The 21,166-nt window shown below is 37.4% G+C and overlaps 1 protein-coding gene across 8 annotated transcripts in view; it reads left to right on the top strand.

Annotated features, from left to right (window-relative positions):
* Positions 1 to 21,166, top strand: part of ppp4r4 (protein phosphatase 4, regulatory subunit 4) — a 105,417-nt gene that overhangs the window by 57,529 nt on the left and 26,722 nt on the right. For 5 of the 8 annotated variants that reach the window (XM_069916181.1, XM_069916178.1, XM_069916177.1 and 2 more), the window contains 7 exons: positions 1,587 to 1,664; positions 1,772 to 1,879; positions 2,914 to 3,035; positions 6,949 to 7,071; positions 9,955 to 10,124; positions 12,924 to 13,043; positions 16,598 to 16,675. In XM_069916181.1, coding sequence (XP_069772282.1) covers positions 1,587 to 1,664; positions 1,772 to 1,879; positions 2,914 to 3,035; positions 6,949 to 7,071; positions 9,955 to 10,124; positions 12,924 to 13,043; positions 16,598 to 16,675 — 799 coding nt within the window. The remainder of the gene's footprint in view (positions 1 to 1,586; positions 1,665 to 1,771; positions 1,880 to 2,913; positions 3,036 to 6,948; positions 7,072 to 9,954; positions 10,125 to 12,923; positions 13,044 to 16,597; positions 16,676 to 21,166) is intronic. The other 3 variants (XM_069916182.1, XM_069916179.1, XM_069916183.1) reach the window with 1 other exon arrangement.

Genomic DNA, 21,166 nt, shown 5'->3' with positions numbered 1-21,166 from the left:
AATAAATAGTTAGAATAGGGGGTGATGCTATTAGAGAAGACATTTGGGTGCTGTTTCAAAGAACAATGGAGAATTTTTTCCTGGATTATAGCCAAACAGATAATCTCAAGAAACTCATAAAAATTGATTATTTGGATATCATCACTTTGCTTTTAGTAGGAGTTTGATGTGTGCAATTTATTTGTCTTTATATGTTTTTTACATCCGTGGTTATACCCCTGAAGTGATGCTATCACTGGATTAATGGTCTAAATACCCAAGTCAAAGAATGGAGACCTTGGTTCATATCTCACCACAGAAGATAGCAGTAAATTCAAATATGAATTCTGGATTAAAAAGGTCAAATGATTATTATGAAAGCTATTGTTGTAAATACTGGTTGTGAACCATTAGATTCTTAAAGTCCACTTAGAAGAAAACCTGCTTTCCTTCCTGTAGTTGACTCCTTTTGAAATTGCCTAACAAGCAACTTGGTGAAAATGAAATGCTGGAAAGCCACAAAAAAATGAAATCCAGTGGATCACCTGGAATCAACTGTGGCATGGTTGAAACAGCAACAGGAAAAACTGCACTGTTGACTGACATCTGAGGACCAACATCTGAGGACCTGCTCCTTAATTGGAAGAGCTTTCTGAGTCTACTCAAGCAAAAACCTGACATTGCCCATAAGGCATGGTTCCATGAGTATGATAATGTCCCACATACTACCATTGCTCTCCCTGAGTACATCTGGTACCACTAGCCGGACGGATTCCGTAGAGGAAGTGGCACAGTGGTGTCAGTCATGAGGGAACAGCCTAGGGGTATCCTCAACATTGACTCTGGATCGCATGAAAATTAAATCTTAGCGCCTCAGGTTAAACTCAGGAAAGGAAATCTGTTGATTCCCACAAAACACTACCCCCTTCCCCTACTGATGAATCAATACTACTCCACATAGAAAGCCACCTGGCAGCACTGGGACTGGCAAAGGCACAAACAGAGCAAGCTACCCAAGAGCTATTGCTGCTCAATTAAGTTTGCAGCAGGTGGCGAGGCAACCAGCAGGAGGGAAAAATCGACTTGATCTCACTTCATTTCTAATTTTGAAGAATTTCACAAAATTTACTGATCTTAAATGCTGGTACAAATGGCTATGTGAAGGGTGTTAGCTTTTTCTGCTCTCCAATCATGTGTATTCTATTAGCACCAATTTAAATTTTAAAATGTAGACATGGAAACAGACCCTTCCGGCCCATGAGCCTGCGTCACCCAAATACCCCAATTTGCTTACAACCCCCTTATGTTTTGAAGGGTGGGAGGATACTGGAGAACCTGGAGGAAACCCATGCAGACATGGGGAGAATGTACAAACTCCTTACAGACAGTGCCGGATTCGAATCTTGGTTGCTGGCACTATAATTGCATTCCTCTCAAACTACACTATCCGTGGCATCCATGTGAGAATTTGCGTGAATCTGAAGTAAAGATTTTGTGATGGATGTGGTTCTTTTCCTGTGAAGGTTGACTCCTACTTGCTAAGATTAATACTTGTAAATCCCAAGATAGTAAATTGCTGCTTGTTAAGTCATGTAATTTGATCTCAGTTTGCAGCATTCAGTTGTCTGTCATCTAACAGGAGAGATGCATTTACATGCTTGCAGTGGAGTTTACCACATAATAAGGTAGCCTGGGATAATATTAATATGTTGCTCCTTTTTTTGGCATATTTTTTCCATTCCTTGATGTGTTATATGGTGCATGGCACTAAATTATGGCATTATCTTTGCAGAATAAAACGTGATATTTTGCCTCTAGTGAGATCACTTTGTCAGGATGTAGAATATGAAGTTCGGTCCTGTATGTGTCGACAGCTGGAATACATAGCACAAGGAATTGGGTAAATATTAAAAAATGCAATCAAAATGTTTTGATCATTTGCAATGCAGTCAAATCCCATGAAATAACAGTGCTCACTACTGAATTGGAGAAAGCTGCCTGCAGAAACTAAGAGATCTCTGCTGCATGGATGACTCCTTTCCCAGCCAGCGTTAGTTGTTGTTAGACAACTTTTTAGGACCTTGAGTATTTAGCAATGATGAAATCATCCTGCAGACTAGAAAATAGTTTCACTGAGGAGTTTTCCAAGGATAGCAAATCAGGAAGTAATAAGTGCAATGTTTAACAGAGCATATAATAAATTATTGAAACATACATTATAAGAAAAAAGTAGAAATATTTTTTAAAGCTTTAAGAATATTTAAAATATTTTTTAAGTCAGATTTTGGAATAATTGTTTAAGGGATTATAAATCAATAAATTAAATTAGTCTTTGGTTCAAAGGTAATTATGGGTTAGTTTGCTACCAAAAATTTTATTACATCTCACATTACAAGTACAGTATATTTCAGTGTTTTCTTTCCCTAAGAGAAAGGATAATTTGTAAATTCTTGAGTTCCTCATCAACTCACTGTTTAATGCAGATGACATTAGAAATGAATGCAAAAGGCACTCAGTGATGGAGCATGGAATCTAAGATGACTTTTGAAGTTCTGTGCAATTCATGTTGTCAGATTTCCTGACAGCCTTGCCATTATGTGTCTTTGCTAATTCTAGGAAATGGCTTTGGATGCAATTATATGGACTTGTTTTATTCTATCAAATATGTCAAACAGTTGTAATCATAGACAATTCAAAGCTCAATACACATCAGCAGTGAAGATGTAACTTTTTTTACAGAATTGAAATAAGATTAACCAATCACCATGCAAGCTTAGTTTATTCTTGTCATCTCTTATTATATTTATTAGCTTCCAGGTTACTCATATGTTTACATACATGTTATTTTGCTAGGCATTGAAAAGAGAATAAGAATTGAAAGTATAGGAAAAGTAAATCTTTTCATACAATTTTGTTTTTATTTTCTTTATACAGTGTTGAGCAAACAAAAATTGCAATACTTCCTGAATTAGTGGAGTTAGCAAGAGATGAAGGGAGCAGTGTACGCATTGCTGCTTTTGACACTATTGTTAACCTACTTGTGATGTTTGACAATGGTAAGTTAATGTGATACTGTGACTAAATCTGTTTTCAGTAAACTCAAGTACATAGTGCATCCTAAATGTTGAATATCTGTAATACTAAAAGGAACATTAACTCATTGAAATTTGAAAAATTATTTTGCCTAATCTGTCTATAGCATTATGAAATTTTATTGGGTACAATTTTGTGAAATTTATTCATTATGTGGTCACAAAATTGCATTTGTTTAAAAAATGTTATCATTGATGTATTTTGTCCAGGAATACAGCAAAATATTGCCTGTGTGCATTTTTGTGCATTTTAAAATGACTAATATAACCAATAAATGAAACCATTGAAAATCTAGCTTCCCAAAGTAACTATGCAAAGCAAGTGAACTACAAAAGTGGACTGTAGAATAAGAATCCTGGTCAGTTCAGAAATAGTAATGTTTGAAATTTAATAAATTATTTTGCAAGGCCCAAGTTTCAACTAAAAATATTCATTCACTTTGTTCTTAACAAGTCCTAATGAATTGACATCCTAATTAGGTGATTTTGTTAAAATAGTATGCATGTGTAAGAAGGCAAATGCAATTACGGATATCTTACCTTGTGAATATGGGGAAGCACTTTATAAAAGTATTACTTGATTGTAGAAGTGAGTTGTGGTTAGCTCGTCATTGACATTGGTGCGTATGTGTTCTTCTTTATGATAATGACCCTAATATTTTTCCTTAAAGCAAATTACTGTAGAAGCTAAAAGTTAATGATTCTTGAAGTGTGAGAATTGATATATTCTTAACCAAATAGTTTCATCCATTTGTTTAATTTGGATCATCTGATAAATGGAACTTTCATAATTTCAATATCAGAAATCAGGATCTTGTTTACTTTTTGAGTTGAATGCTATGTAAGTTTCAACCTAAATCTATTCAAAAAAGACTGTCTTCTTTTGAGACCGTTTAAAAGATGTCATTGCACCACCCTATGAAATTGAAGACAGGGGTGACACTGGTGACTTTTTTGTGATTGCCACCCTGTGACCAGTGGTGTACTGCAGGGATCAATGTTCTGACTTTTTAAAAAATCCTATCCATATACATTTTGGATATGAAATTTATCTATCTATTAATAGAGTAGACTGAAGGAAATCTATCCCCATATAAAACTAGAGTCCATGTGTTCAGGATGAAGAGGAAGAGATTAAGAGGGGATGTGAGCAGCATCCTTTTCACTCAGTGTTGGAAGTATCTGGAATGCACTTCCTGAAAGCATCATGGTGGCTGGGTAGCTGACAGCATTTTGGTATCCAGATGAGCGCATAAATTGCTTAGGCATAGATGGGAATAGATGAAGTGATGGGCTTGTGATAGTACAGATCTATCACCAATGTATATAGTGTATATAGTTACAGTATCTAGACTGTGCTTACAGCGATTGGCTGAGAGCTAAGCCACGCCTACTGTCTGGGCCTTAAAGGGTTGTGTCCCTAGCCAGGTCGGATCATTCCGGACTGGTCGGCCACCTGTGAAGAGCTCCTGTCTTTTGCTAATCAAAGCCTTGGTTTGGATCAACAAGTCTTTGATTCTTTCGACGAGCTCTACAGGGCTTTAATATGGAAGGATACCCATGTATGGACAAGTTTCTTCTCTGTTTCTATTAATGTAGGATGGACGATTGATAAATTTGCAGAGAATATGAAAATTGGTTGATGTAGTTAAAAGTGAAGAGGATGCTGACTATCATCTCTCATACTTTTATGCTACCTTTGAATATAAAATGGAATATTTTCACCTCTCTTTGATCAAAGCAATGCTCATCTCATGAATTAGTAAAATCCCACCCTGGATTGATGTAATGGTCTCCTATTTAGCTAAAAAGTCAAACTATCATTGATTTATGATAGATAAACCAAAAAATCTGCAGATGCTGGGGTCTAGTGTCGTACACAAAAAATGCACTGGAGAAACTTAGGCGGGTGACTCTCTTTCACTTCCAATGAATGGTACATGTCCCTGCTGAATTTCTCCTGCACTTTTTTGTATTTTTTTTTATTATCCAAAAGTAAAATGTTTTTATTGTTTGAGGGTGTAATTTTCATCTTCGCAATTCACCCTGAGAAAAACGACAGACCTCTGTCGTTAACCTTCCAACAGTAAAACAAGCCAGAATTAGTTACTCTCCCTTTGTGCTGTAGGGCAGTCTTGAGTTTGGTTACCTTCATCAAGGGTTTTGGGTCTTGTGGGCTCTGCAGACCAACAGAAAAAAGATGGACCACTCCTTAAATGTTCAAACCTTGGAATAATTAGAGCCAGAGGGGTTTTTTTTTAATAGCTCTTCCTCACAAGTCAAGTCCTTTGCCCCAGAATGACAATTAAAGGATGCTTCCAGTTAGGACTTTCTGTAGATGCTTCAACTCTTGAGAGCATCACAAGTGCAGAGGGAGTTAACATTCAGGATAAATGAAGATCCTCTTCTTTCAGAGGGATGTACACACCTGACATACGAAAGATATTGCGCTTCATAGGCAGACACACTACATTGTGTAGCTGAATCAGTTTGGCGCACTGTATTGTTAGATATGGGGTCTTTATTTGCAACAGTGGTTCAGCATGAGTCTGACAACCACAATAGTTAGTCCATTACTTTGAAAATAGAAGGTCAATAGATTTAAACAGTTTGGCATAAACAAGATCATATAAATTTAACACAGTGAAGATTTAGCATGTTCAATGAATATGAAAGGTTAATTTCCATGGCAAATTTAGTTCGAAATGTTAGCAAAAACTAAAACTGGTGGGAAATAGTGCTGCATTTGATATAGTATTTTCATTTAAGTTGTTTGAAAAAAATATGAATTGTAGAATTAAGCTGATATCAATATCATCTATTTCTGACCTTTTCCTGTATTGACCCTTTCATTGTATATTATTAATTGGAAAAGTGACAATGGGGGCTTACTGTAAGTACCCCAGGGCTATGACTTTCCAATATTTTGTAGCAGCAGTTTGAATTTATATTGCATCATTAACATGATTATAGGGTAAAACATTGCAGAAAGATTTTTGAGAAAAGAAATTCAAATTTTGTGAAGAATTGGAAAACTGCAGTGATACTGTACTTTGATCACAAAAATATACATTTTTTTCCCCCTTCTTGAGGCTAAATTGTTGGGGTTACATGTTGGCCTCATCAGAAATCCTGCGGTGTCCTCATGGTTAGACTTGCCTGGTGCCCTGTCTCACTGACCAAAACATTTTCTGGACTCCAGTCTGAGTAGAAGCAGGAGGTTCAGCATTTTACTGGAAGAGCTGTTTCTAAAGCTATCCAAAAAGATTTGTCATCCTGTAAAACTTCCATCCCTAGCTTTTCCAATTACAGTAGTATAGCTGTGAGAGATTTTGAATAGTTTTTAAATATCTTTGAAACAGTTCAGAATTTAAAATAACCAAATTAAACATTCTAAACAATTTAAAATAAATAATAAAAAGCATTTAAACTGAAGTGAAATTTTTAAAAAAGTAATTTAATTTACTCTGTAGGACCCATTGAAATAAATAGGATTGTGAATCCAATGCCAATTCTAACCTGGCCCAGCGTCTAAGAGGCAGTTTAATAAGGTAAATGCTAGGGATTCTCAGCATTGTGGAGCACCTGGGCTTGATTCCACATGCAGTACCACCTGTTGTGCAGTACATTTACGACTTCCAAGCTGTAAATCCTAGGCATGACGATCTTAAATGAGTAACTGCTAGCCATTCTGTTTACAATAGCAAAAGCTAATGTTAAGAATCACTCATACAAGATTTGGCTAACTTTGACTCCCCAACAAACTAATTGTTTTTCAGATTTGTATTTGATCAAATGAGTTTTGCATTGTTGCATATTTTTATTTATTTATTTCTTGTTATGAAACTAAAATATTAATTTGTAATTACCTTGTCAGATGATCGGACTCAAATTATATTTCCCTTGGTGATGATGTTTTGTGAAAAGTCGTTCAAAGCAGATGAGACTATTCTTGCACCATTGTCACACCAGCTGGGGAAGCTCTGTCATGGTCTCTCAGGTAAATCTGAGATAATGGTGTAATATTTTAGTACTAGGTTAATTTAAAATACACAAATAACTTCAAACTTTTTACTAATTTTTAGTATTCTGTTTTCTTATTTTCTCCATATCTGTTTTGTGTATACTAGTTCTATACATTTATTTCATATTGACTGCTTGACCTTTTCCAGTTTTCACTTTTTAAATTAATCTTTTTTTGTCCTTGTGGAGTCAATCTTGACTTCACACTTAGAACATCCTTGTTTATTTTGGACTACTGCCATACTAAATCTGATGAACTGAGAACAGATGCAACAGTTCAAAAGTTCATGTGATTGGGTGGTCATTGCTGCAGCAGTAGAATTGTTTTCCATCACAGTTTATAATTTAATGTTCTGCATATTTATTTACACACACACACACACACACACACACACACACACACACACACACACACACACACACACACACACACACACACACAAAATGAAATAATAACCTAATTAGTTAATAGGATATGATTTATATTTGTGTTTTGATCAGTGAAAATCATGATAAATGTTGAAATTAAGGATTAAATCAGGCTTAGGCCTTTGATCACATTGCAAGAATTCTTCTGGGCAACATTTTGGGCTCATTATCCTAATGTTCTTCCTTAAAGACTGAAGTAGGGCTGCAGAGGTTTGAGTTCCTTTCATAATGTTTAGTTGCTACTGTACTGAGAATGAGGGACTTGCACCACCTTTCCTTGATGTACATTGGTATTACCTGAGGCATTTTCTCCATTGATATTAATAATGTAGTTACAAAACCTGGCCAGAGGCTGGGTATTCTCTACCATGATTCACTAAAACCTCTCCACCACATGGATGACAACAACAGAATGATTTATCTACCTGGATGAGATCAGCTGCAATGAGACATTGGTTTAGTTTAGTTTATTTGTCACAAAATACCTGGAACAGTGACCAGTGATCTTATGGGAGCAGACTTAGATTACAGTATTTCTCACATTCATTTCTTTGGCTTGGCTTCGCGGACGATGATTTATGGAGGGTTATGTCCACGGCTGCTGCAGGCTCGTTGGTGACTGACAAGTCTGATGCTGGACAGGCAGGCACGGTTCTAGTGGTTGCAATGGAAAATTGGTTGGTTGGGGTTGGGTGTTGGGTTTTTCCTCCTTTGTCTTTTGTCAGTGAGGTGGGCTCTGCGGTCTTCTTCAAAGGAGGTTGCTGCCCGCCGAACTGTGAGGCACCAAGATGCACGGTTCGAGGCGATATCAGCCCATTGGTGGTGGTCAATGTGGCAGGCACCAAGAGATTTCTTTAAGCAGTCCTTGTACCTCTTCACATTCATATAGCCATGTAAATAGCACAATCCACAGAGTATAAGGTTAGAATGAAAAGTGAGTTCAACTTGCACTAAGTAAGAACAGTATGAAAACTCCCTTCATTCAGGTACCTAGTAGGCTGTGGTGAAGAAACTATCTTTAAGTCTGTTGGTACATTTTTTTCATACTCCTAATCTTTCTTCCCAGTTGATGAAAGGAGAAAGAGCATACAAGTCCTTCAATATGTTGGCTATCTTTCCTGGGCAGGAGATGTTGATGGAGTCCACAGAGGGGAAGGAAATTTGTGTTATGTTCTGAACTGCATTCACTATTTTCTGTAGCTTCTTCTGATCTTGAGCAGAGCAGCTCTCATACGGCTGTGATCCTCCCAGAAAGTATGTTTTAGGTGATGCAGATGTTCTTGGGGGACAAGGAGGATATGCCAAACTTCCTTAGTCTTCTCTGAAAGTAGAGGCATTGTTGCACTCTCTTGACCGTTGCATTAGTATACTTGTCCCAGGTCAGATCGTTGGAGATATATGATCCAAAGAACTTGAAACTCTTTTGACTTCAGTGTTATTTATGTGGTCATACATGGAATATTGTGAACAGTTCTAAAAAGAATGCAGGAGAGATTAATCAGGAAGTTGCCTAGAATGCAGGACTTTCATTACAAAGAGAACTTAGATAGACTGAAATTGCTGCCATTGGATAGCAGAAGTCTGAGGGTGACCTTGTAGAGTCTTTTTACAAGAATAGAAAAGTCTAAAACTGGAGAACATGGTAAATGGGAAAAATATTTAAAGGAAATCTGAGAGGCAAGTTTTTCACACAGGGAGCTGGATAGTTGGAACAAGCTGCCAGGAGAGGTGGTAGTGGCAGGTACAAACACAGCATTTAAAAAGCATAATAATACGTACATGAATAGGAAACTAACAAAGGGATAATGGCCAAATGCAGGAAAATGGGATTAGCATTGATAGGCATCTTGATCAGCCTGGATGGGTCAGGTCAAAGGTCCTTCTTCTGTGCTCTATGCCTTTATGATCATTATACCATTATTTATTACCATTCCGTGTCATTATGTAATTCAATTATAATCCAGAGAATTTCAGATTTCTATGCCTATTGCATGTTGAAGTGGTCATATTTTTTTACGCTCTACTTCTTGGCCTTCTAACTAGCAGAAATATTTTGTCTACTCCTTTTTTTGAAGCTATGTCTCCTCAACAATTCCTCCATGACTCAGTATATTGAAAACTTTATGTTTGTTAACTTGTAAATTTGTAGCATAATTCTGATAAATTGTTCATAGAGTCTCACATTGATGTCATTAGATTTTCTTGTATTAAAAATTATAGATTTGACTAACAGTTCTTCACTGATCATTCTAAATATATAATCCTAAAATAAACCTACCCTTTGAAAACCAGGGAAGTACTTAGGGAGTAGAATGGACAATAACTATGATACCCTGTTTAAGCTACAAGCCTGGTTCCTTTAACTGTGCTTTCCCTCCACCGTAGCTATCTTCTCAAGTATAAAACATCTGTATCCCTCTTTCCCATTTAGGGAATTTAACTGATGAACAACATTTGTGGTTTTTGGATTTCTACAAGAAATTCTGTACACTAGGCCTGCAACATGAAAATGGTCAAAGCGAGCACTTGACTCAGTTCTATGCAGCAGAAATGGATGCAAAATATGGATCTGTGCGACAGAATTGTGCCTACAATTTGCCAGTAAGTATAGATAATAACATTATTTACAACTTTTGTTGCATTTCATTATCTCTTCCTGTGTACAGGCATTTTAATTACTATTGTCTTTTCACTAATCAGGATTTGAACATGATAATGTGATCTTTTTATCTCCCAAGATTTCTATTGGTGTTTCCATATTATTTTCAAATCTACATTTTCTCCTTGTTCTTTGTCTTTTATTTTAGTCAGTAGTTTTATTTTGCATTAGAAGTGGTGGATAGTCTGACATGTTTTGGAAAGGCTGCTATCAACCTTGGTCATGGTTTAAAGGGTTTATCCAAGCAATATGGGCCTTAAGAACTCCCAAGTGTATGAATTGGGAACAGAATTAGCCATTCAACCCTTAAGCTAGTTCCATCATTCAATGGCTAATCTAAACATAGTCTCAACTCTACATTTCAAACCATCCCAGGTTACTCTTCATTTTCTTGCTTATCAAGTATCTGTTTACCTCTACATTAAAAATAGTCATTTTGACGAAGAACATTCCAAAAATACTTGGCCCTCTGAGGGGGTGGGGGGGAAATCACCTCATTTCTCTTTTGAATGTGCGGTCCCTTATTTTTAAACTTCTTGTTCAAACTATTTTCACCAAGGGATATTCACATCTACCTGTTAAGATTAAAGATCCAACAGATGTACTTGTCTGCTTCAGTCAAGTCCTGTCTCACTCTTCTGAACTCCAGCAGATACAAGACAAGCCTATCTAGCCTTTCTTCATTAAAAAAAAACTTGCTCCATTCAAATGTGTCCCCAAAACCTAGTTTGAATAGCTTCTAATGCATTAATGTTTATTCTCGTATAAACATAACACTCTCTAAGTTTGTATTTAACCCCCTTGCCATAAATTATAAAATTTTGTTAGCTTTCATAATTATAGATTGTTTCTGAATACTAGTAATTTGCAAATGATGTGATTGGACATCGATTCCCTCTGCAATCTCTAGATAATATGCTTTTTTGTTTGTTTTTTTTTCTGTTAGAATGGGAAATTTCATATTTTGTCACATATTCAGTGTTGCATATCTTTTCTCACTTAATCTTTTGTATTAATCTTTACAGTTTAAGAAAATATGAACCTGCATATTAACTTTTATTTATGTCTGTACTATTTGGAAATGAAAGTCAGCAGAAAAAGGCAAACCGGTGAAAAATGGTGGAAACAAGGGACAATTAAGGGAGTGACATATTGAAACAGCGGAAGAAGTTAAAAACCAAGAAGAGGAGAACTAAAAAGAGAAATTGACACAAGATACAGATTTAACATGTATTTATAATTTTCTGAAAAATATTTTCAGATAGAATTTTTTGAATTGCAAGGCAAACCTGCCATCCCAGGAATCAATCTGGTGAAGGTTCCAACTGTTGAACCCTCCATTTGCTTACTTTCCATTGGACAGGACACAAGATCTATACACAATAATCTAGGAGTTGTCTAACCAGGACCATGTATATTTTAGCATATATTGCCCAGCCCTTTGCATTTGTATGCACAATAAAACATAATTGCACCAAGTCATGAAGATGTAATTCCATTCTCATATTAAGACCATGCATTAAAAAAATTAAAAATCATATTTGGACAATATTATTTTTAGTTAAGTAGCAACATCGGATTATTTGGGAAGTAGTGAAGTTGTGGTAATTTCTAAGGGAGAAACAAAGATAAAGGATTATAGAGTACCTTTTGTTGTTGACAGTTTATATAATAAATGAGGATGTTGGAATTAATCCATTAAAGATACTATTAGAAATTAGATTGTGTAAAAGAAACATTTGCAGAGACATAAGACAATAATATCAAATACACATTAAATAGAGGTGTAATTGAATTTATAGAGATACTATTGGCTCTACCTATTTCATCTTGAAGACATGATACTATTAGAAATTAGATTGTGTAAAAGAAACATTTGCAGAGACATATTGTGGAGAGTATTCTAGCTGGTTGCATCACTGTCTGGAATGGAGGTGTCAATGTTCAATCAAGAAAAGACTCCAGAGGGTTGTTAAGTTGGCCTGCGACATCACAGTCACCAGGCTTCACTCCATAGAGGACATCTACATGAGGCAGTGTCTTAAAAAAGCAACCCCTATCCTCCAAGACCTCCACCACCCAGGCCATGCCCTCTTCACTCTGCTACCCATTGGGGAAAAAGGTACAGGATCCTAAAGACAAGCACTCAACAGCACAAAGACAGTTTCTTCCCCACTGCCATCAGATTCCTGAATAATCAATGAACTAAAGAAACTGCCTTACTTTGCGTGCCCTATTGTTATTATTTTTTTTTTACATAGTATTGTTGTAAGATGGTTATAATATGAATGTTTACATTGTGACGCTGCTGGAAATACTGGATTTCATGACTTGTTCATGACAGTAATTCCTGATTCTGATTTAAACACAAACAAATGACAAATGAAAGGAATAGGGTAAAGAATGATCAACAGTTTGTTATGTAATGGCTGTAAGGAGGATTCCCAAGGAGAAGAAAGGTAGCTGGGAATTCTATTTGCTCCCAAGTTGATTGAAATGGGAAATAAACAAAAATCCAGAGTCAAGTCAGTAACAAGTTTTTTTTTGAGGATTGTGTTTTGTTCATAGACTGAAAGGGGTTACAGAGAGATTAAGTGATATCAAGCTTTTTAAAATCTTTTAAATGAAGACTTCATTTATTTTTGAATTCCTGAATTTGGTTGTTATAAAACCTTCCAGTCATCATAGCCTTGAATACATCATTTAAGTTTGAATTATTACATTTCTCTTTTTCCACACAGGCCATGATACTTTTTATTGATCCTAAATGTTTCTACACTGAACTTTATTCCACTTTTTCATCCCTTTGTCACGACCCTGAAACTCTTGTTCGACGAACGGTTGCCACTGGCTTCCATGAAGTAAGTGCTTTTAGTGACTTCATAGGTTAAAACTGAAGTAACAGTCAGGAAGTAATGAAAACCATTTTGACCAAAGCTTAAAATATGATCATTAATTTTATAACAAGGCCCCCTCCATAAATCTTCGTCCGCGAAGCCAAGCCAAAGAGAGAGAGAGAGATGGTAACATAGGGGTTAAATCACTGTTGCAGTGTCTTGAAAGCTCATTGTTTCAGGGATGGTAGGTCAGATACAACAATAACATCTGAGAAGTTTAAACTCAACTCATCAAATAAATCCAGAATGAAAAAGCTGCTTGATGACCATGAAACTGCTAGACTCCCATTGATGATTGCTGACTCCAGATCAACCCATGTAGTTGATTTTTAATATACACTCAGAATTAACCTGGCTAACCAATTAGTTCAGGGAGAGACTATAAATGTTGGCCTTGCCACAATATTCACATCCACGTAAAATATTATTGGAGGAACAACATGAAAATGTAAAATATGTAAAGAAAAGAAGGGAAGAAAATTATTTCATACAGTGCCCTCCATGTTTTGGACAAAGACACTCTTTAAAATTTATTTGCCCCTGTTCTTCACAGTTTTAAATTTGTAATTAAATAATCCACGTGATTAAAGTGCAAATTCCAGATTATATTCAAGGTTATTTTTATACATCTTGGTTTGACCGTGTTGAAATGACAGCACTTTTTATACATAGTCCCCTCATTTCAAGGCACCATAATATTTGGGACATAGGAATAATATGCATATTAAAGTAATCATGCTAATTACATTGTTGCACATCCCTTGCATGCAATGTCTGTGATTCATAGACATGACCAGATGCTGACTATCTTCTCTGGTGATGCTCTGCCAGGCCTCTACTGCAGCCATTTATTGTTCCTGCTTGTTTTGGGGAATTGTCCTCCAAAATTTTCTCTACAGCATATGGAAGGCATGCACAATTGGATTTAGATCGGGTGAGTGACTTGGCCGTTCAAGAACTTTCCAGTTTTTAGTTTTGGGGGAAAAAAAAGCAGAATGTTTGGGATTATTGTCATGCTGTAGGATGGCGCACCGTCCAATGAATTTGGAGGCATTTGCTCGAACATGAGCAGATAAGATGTTTCTATACACCTCAGGATTCATTTTGGTACTTCCACCAGCAGTTATGTCATTAACGAAAATAAGTGCGTCAGGACCTGTGGCAGCCATACATGCCCAGGCCATAACACGGCACCACCATGTTACACAGGTGAGGTGGTATATTTTGGATCTTGGGCAGTTCCTTTACGCCTACATACTTTGCTCTTGCTATCACTCTAATATGAATTAATCTTGGTCTCATCTATCCATGAGACCTTTTTCCAGAATTCTTGGCAAACTGTAATCTGGCCATCCTGTTTCTGTGGCTGACTAGTGGTTTGCATCTTGCAGTATAGCCTCTAATTTTCTGTTCCTGAAGTCTTCTGTGGACAGTTGTCATTGACACATTCATAACTGGGGATTTTTTCTCATTATGATGAGAATTCTTCTATAATCAGCAGTGGAGGTCTTCCTTGGCCTACCAGACCCTTTGTAATTACTGAGCTCAACAGTACACACTTAATAATGTTCCAAACTGTTGATTTTGGGCCATGTCTCTTACTGTTTTATTCATGATTTTTTGCCTCATAATGGCCACTTTGACTTTCACTGGCACAACTACAGACTTCAAAGGTGATTAAAATCTTAAAAGTAAGCCTTGCTTTCTTATACTTGCACAAATGAAGCTATTAAGCATATCTGAGTTTTCACAAACACCAGTGATGCCAAATATCCCAAACATTATTGGGCCCTGAAATGGAGGAACTATATATAAAAAGTGTTGTGATTTTTATATAGTCAAACCAAAATGTATACAAATAACCTTGAATAAAATATGGAATGTGCACTTTAATCACATGTGAACGCAAATTTAAAATGAGAGCGCAGGAGCAAATAAAGGAAAAAAAAATCTTGGTCCCAAATATTATGGAGGGCTCAGTATACTGAGGATCTACATTATTTCCTGTTGCTTCCTCATGCAAAATAATATACAAAGAATAAAACTTTGAGAGTGTCTTGCATGGTTAAATCTGTGTTTTCGTTTTGATTAGTGTTACTTTTCTGCATTGTAGTTATCTAAGAAACTTTGCATGATTTTCTCTGAATATGATACAGTTCAAGTTCTTTATTTATGCAGCACATTTTTTTTTCAATTTGCATTGACCAAAGTCTGTATAAACCAAGGCAATCGAATAAAACTGGTACAACTATTTACAGAACAGCAGATTAAGATGTTGTAAAATAGACCACAATTGCAGTGAATAGTGCAACGCTGTCAGAGGTCAGGAATCTCCAAAGGGTTCTCAATTTCTTGTACATGCTTTGCAGAATACTTTGTACAAAACAATGGCCTCAGTTTGCTACTGGGCACATATGCTCATGCGGATTTTTGTTTTGGTTTGATTTGGTTTCTGCAATTATTTTAAAGCATTGCTAGATACAAGACCACATCACCAGGGTTCAAGACCTCATTGTTGCCAAATATGGAGTAAAGAGTTGAAAATTAAAGGCGAGGTGTTGAGGCATAAAATCAGCATTTAATTGATTGGAGCTACAAAAGGAGCTCAAATAAAATTTGTCAGTGAAGATCAAGATAAAGTTGATGCAAAGTTTCTTAGATAACTACAATGCAGAAAAGTAGCACACTGCTACAACTAATCAAAATGAAAACACAGATTTAACCATGCAAGACACTCTCAAATCCTTAAGACTCACGCATGCACACAGGAATCAAGATAGCTGCACCCCCCAGCCTATGGACCCCGGGTCATTGACTAACAAGGAAGGTACACACATTTTGGCTCTTGCATGCCCTGTATCCCTGTTATAATTTGTCAAATACAACAAAAACCACATACATTTTATATTTTTTTCTTATATTAAAAAAAAATTAGTCATAAATGTGGATGGACATAGGTCGCAAGTCAGGAGTACCTGTATTCTTTGGCTTGGCTTCGCGGACGAAGATTTATGGAGGAGTAATGTCCACGTCAGCTGCAGGCTCGTTTGTGGCTGACAAGTCCGATGCGGGATAGGCAGCTAGTAGTATTGCTGTATCACAGCTCCACTAACTCGGGTTCAGTCCTGACTTCCAATACTGCCTATGTGGAGTTTGCATGTTCTTTCCAATAATGAGGATTTAGATAAACCTAAAACTTAATGATTTTTTTTCTTGTAAGCAGTACATACATAATTAAACTACAGTAAAACCCCTGGTATGGGGATTGGCAGATGCTAAATAAGTGAATGTTGTGTGATTGACAAACTGAACAGTGAGGTTCGCCACCTTGAGGTTGCTTATTGCTTAAATTCCAGAAAACAGGGGTTTTACTGTATTTCAATTCCTTGTTAAGGTTTGCTAAAATAATTTTGGTGTCGTTCTCAACCATATTAGTTTATAAGTGCTCAGTTTATTTATTGATTGATTGTAATGTTCTTTTTTTGGGTCAATAAAGTTCTCTACATTTTACTATATAGGTCATTAAGCTGCTGGGCCCCAGTGTTCACATAGTTCACAAAGAACTGATTGCACTTTTACAAGATGAATCATTGCAGGTAAGGTAAATAATCTGTCATCAGTCTACCAATTTTCAAAAAAAATTAAATTCTTTGTAGCCTTGTATGACCCTGAATAGGCAAGTATGTTTTTTACTCATTACGGTCGGCAGGCAACATATTAAAATTTGGTTCAGTGGTATGAATTTTCCCTCCATGCAATTCTTTAGTTGTATAGGTACTCCCTGACATACGTCCGTGTTTCGCACTGGATGACCAGTCGTATCTCGGAATGGACGTATGTCAGAATTACATACTTACCTTGTTAGTTGGCATCCCGGATCCGTAGGCTGGGCATGGCCATCTTGGCTCCTTTGCACATGCGTGGGTCTTCAGTAGGCGGGTTCACATAGTGGAGTTCGGTTGACACATGCAGAGGAGTAAGCGCCCTAATGATATTGAATTTTTGCCCTTAACTGTTGCGCACACGCCAGCCAAACTCCAATATGCGAACACACTGCGCATCCGCCAACCGAGGACTCACGCATGCACACAGGAATCAAGAGAGCTGCACCCCCCAGCCTATGGACCCCGGGTCATTGACTAACAAGGAAGGTACACACATTTTGGCTCTTGCATGCCCTGTATCCCTGTTTTTAATTTCTCAAATACAACAAAAACCACATACATTTTATATTTTTTCTTATATTAAAAAAAAATTGGTCATAAATGTGGATGGACATAGGTCGCAAGTCGGGATTCTTTAGCTTGGCTTCGCGGACAAAGATTTATGGAGGGGTAATGTCCACGTCAGCTGCAAGCTCGTTGGTGGCTGACAAGTTCGATGCGGGACAGGCAGGCACGGTTGCAGCGGTTGCAAGGGAAAATTGGTGGGTTGGGGTTGGGTGTTGGGTTTTTCCTCCTTTGTTTATGGAACTTGGAACTTGCGCTAATCATATAAAGAAATCAGGTAGTTTTATTACAAAATGTCTTTCATAACCTTCAGAATTTCCAACATGTTTTACAACCAATGATTTTAAGTTGTCACTGTTCTACTTTAGATGCAATAGACTTATTAGCTGAAGAGACTTATTAGCTGAAGATAGACTAACGGTTTCAGATCCAGTCAGCACTGAATTAATCTAGTAAATCACAGTTGAGCATGAGCAGTGATTGCTTTCAATTAATTCACCCTTCTAAGTCTAGAATTAACTTCTGCAGTTGGAGGAAGGAAGTGGTAGAAGACAGTGAGAGTATATGGGTTATAAAGAATTGAACACAATTCAATTAATTCTTCATATATTACCAGTGTTGAGAATGTAAGTTTTAAAATGCTGACTGGAAGACAGAAGCAAGTTGCATTCCATTCTTTCTTGTTATCAACTGGAGCTGAAAGCACCTCCTTATTTGGTAAGATAGTAAAAGACTATTAACCATTGGGTGAGGAACATGACCCTGATTAATGAATCCCAAGAGAATTCTAAGGAATATATATGGAGTGATCTATTTGAATGTTCTAGAAATCTAGGTGTCTGAAGGTATAAAAATATGATTTCTCAGGCACAAGGCAAACTCTCTTGGGATGAGACTAGCTGCTATTGGCAGTGCTTCTTGCTGTAAAGGTGTTCTCACACTTGCAAAGTGATTACAAATCTGTGCGGCTGTATTCATGTTTACTTTCAAACAACCAAAGGTCCAGTTTAACAGTGTACTGTAAATTGTATAAATATTGGGCTCACTGGCAAGAATGGAGAAGAAAAGGGTGCAATGCTTAAAATGCAGCAAAGATAAAGCTAAATTCACTAAAAGATATGGGAAATAATTGATAGAACTGGAAATACTGTAGTTATTGTCCAGGGAAGTAAAAAAGTACAAGTATAAAAGGAAACAAGAATAGATATTACAGTCGTAAAATATATTTAGAAGTGGTATAAAAATAAGAACGTAGAGCAGTTTATTAGTGAAGAGATCTTCATTCTTATTAAATTGATTATTTTATACCAGATTTTGCTCTCAGAACCCCATAAACATACAGGGAGAGTGGTGAAAATATTGATTAAAAATAGAGAATGTTCTTAAACTAATTTATCATATTCATCACAATTGGTAGCACTGGTGCTGTAAAACATGTAGTAACACAAGATCGGAGAGCATTTCAACCTCTTGGACACCCGATGCATGAGGCATGGCATACAGATTGTTACAGGCTACAAACCACCTAGTATTGTGCCCCCTTCCAGCTTTGCCTCCCTTTCTGAGTAGCTTAATTATTTTTATGCTTGCTTTGATTGAGAGAACAAGGAGGTCACCTTCAAAGTGGATCTTCCACCTGATGAACTGCCTCTCTCACTTTGCTTCTCTGATGTTTGGACCACCCTGAGTAGGGTGAATGTACGGAGGGAGCTGGTTTGGATGGTATACCTGGCCGTGTGTTTAGAGTCTGTGCAGAACAGTTGGCCAGGATCTTCATGGACATTTTCAATCTGTCCCTGGCCCAGATAGTTGTTCCTATGAGCTTCAAAATTACCACCATTATGCAGGTGCCAAAGTGTCCCACCATCACGAGTTTGAATGACTTCCATCCAGTTGCACTCACCCCCATCATTGCCAAGTGCTTTGAGAGACTGCTTCTATCACATTTGAAATCCTGCTTGCCCATCACCCTGGACTCTCATCAATTTGCCTATCATATCAACAGATTTTTCCGAGGATGCCATTTCCACTGCACTTCACTCTGCCTTGACCCATTTGGACAGCTCTAACTCATGTCAGAATGCTGTTCATTAATTTTAGTTTGGCATTCAATACTGTGATTCCCTCCAAACTGATCTCCAAACGTCACCATTTTGGTATCAGCTCATCCCTCTGCTTTTGGGCCTTGGACTTTCTGACTCACAGAACCCAGTCTGTTAAGTTAGACAATCTCTTCTCTTCCATTCTCACCTTGAACTCCGTTGTGCTCCAGGGCTAGGATCTGAACCTTCCCCTATATTCCCTTTTCACCTCTGACTGTGTTTCTGTATATGATTCTAATTCCATGATCAAGTTCACAGATGACATCACAGTGGTTGGCCTGATCAGAAGAGATGATGAGATGGCCTATAGGGAAGAGGTCCAGCCCCTGGCTGCATAGTATTCCAATAACAACTTGGCACTTAACATTCAGAAGAGCAAAGAAATCATTGTGGACTTCAGGCGTGCTGGAAGCCACACTCATGCCCCCATTTACATCAATGGATATGATGGAAAGTGTATTAAGCTTAAAATTCCTTGGTGTCTACATTTCCGATGATCTCGCCTGATCCCTGAACTTTTCCATCCTGATCAAAAAGTTACAACAGCACCTTAATTTCTTGCGGAGCATGAAGGAAGTACAACTCTGTCCCAGGATATTGATTGGTATTTACTGCTGTGCCGTTGAGAGCATGCTTACCTATTGCATCACAGTGTGGACTGGCAATTGTCTTGTATCAGATTGTAAAGCACTTCAGCAGATGGTGAAAACTGCCCAATGGATCATCAGCATCTAACTGCCCACATTGAGGACATCTATCAGGAACACTTCTGGGCAGGGCGAAGAGCATCATCAAGGATGTATATCACCCTAACAATGGACTTTTTACTTTTCTTCCATCCAGTGGAGCCTTTGCTCTCGACCCAGTAGGCTCAAGAAGAGCTTTTTTCCCCTAGAGGCCGTGACCCTGCTGAGTGGTACTGCACTCACGTTGTACTGTCAGTCCTTTTATAATTGTTCGCTTTGTAACGAGCCCAAAGGACCCCAAACCCAGCAGCAATAGACATTCACCAAGAAAAGTAGTTTTTAAAACAAAAGTTATTTTTAATCAATTTTTTAAACATGAAAATAGAATTAAACTTTAACTTATCTCTATACTTAACTAACCCAAATTAGCCCCCTTCTAATTCTAAGCGCACGTGTATGTAATGTGTGTATAAATTTAAGAAAAGTTCTTTGGTTCACAGTTCAATCTCATTTCTCCTTCTTCCAAGTTCTCTGGATGCAGGCAATTCTGATACTGTGCACAGAATTTAACATGTATAAAGTTCACCAGGCTTTGGTGCTCGAAAGGTAAATGTTTACCGCTCAGGAAGGTACTTGTAGTGTTTGCAGAGAAATTTGTTGTTCCAGGAGGTACCACCATTAGTCACCTCAATGTCTTGCTGATGAAACTTGCCCCATCAGGGTTCTCCAGATGGTAACCTCTTTCTTTCAGGCTGTCACAGAGTTCTTTTCTGTTTCTCTTATTCCTAGAGAAATATCTCAGACAAATAGCACTTCCAGCCATCCACTGCTCTGGAGCTTCTGTTTCAACCAGCTCTTCCTGGCTTGCACTGTTCAGCTGCTTTCAGTGTCACACACACACCAGCTGAGAGAGCTTGTTGAACTTGTCTTCTCTCTCTCTCTCTCTCTAACTGCCAACTGCCAGAAAGCCCATGTGACTTGCAAAAAACCCCACATTCTTCAGCAAACAACAGGAGTTATCTTTCTGCTCCCATCTGTTGTCTTAGATAAAGAAAACCCAGGAGTGACCT

The sequence above is a fragment of the Narcine bancroftii genome, chromosome 2, assembly GCF_036971445.1.
Source record: "Narcine bancroftii isolate sNarBan1 chromosome 2, sNarBan1.hap1, whole genome shotgun sequence".
In the NCBI taxonomy this organism is placed as follows: domain Eukaryota; kingdom Metazoa; phylum Chordata; class Chondrichthyes; order Torpediniformes; family Narcinidae; genus Narcine; species Narcine bancroftii.
The sequence above is the reverse complement of the archived record's forward strand: the minus strand, read 5'-3'. Positions and strand labels throughout refer to the sequence as shown.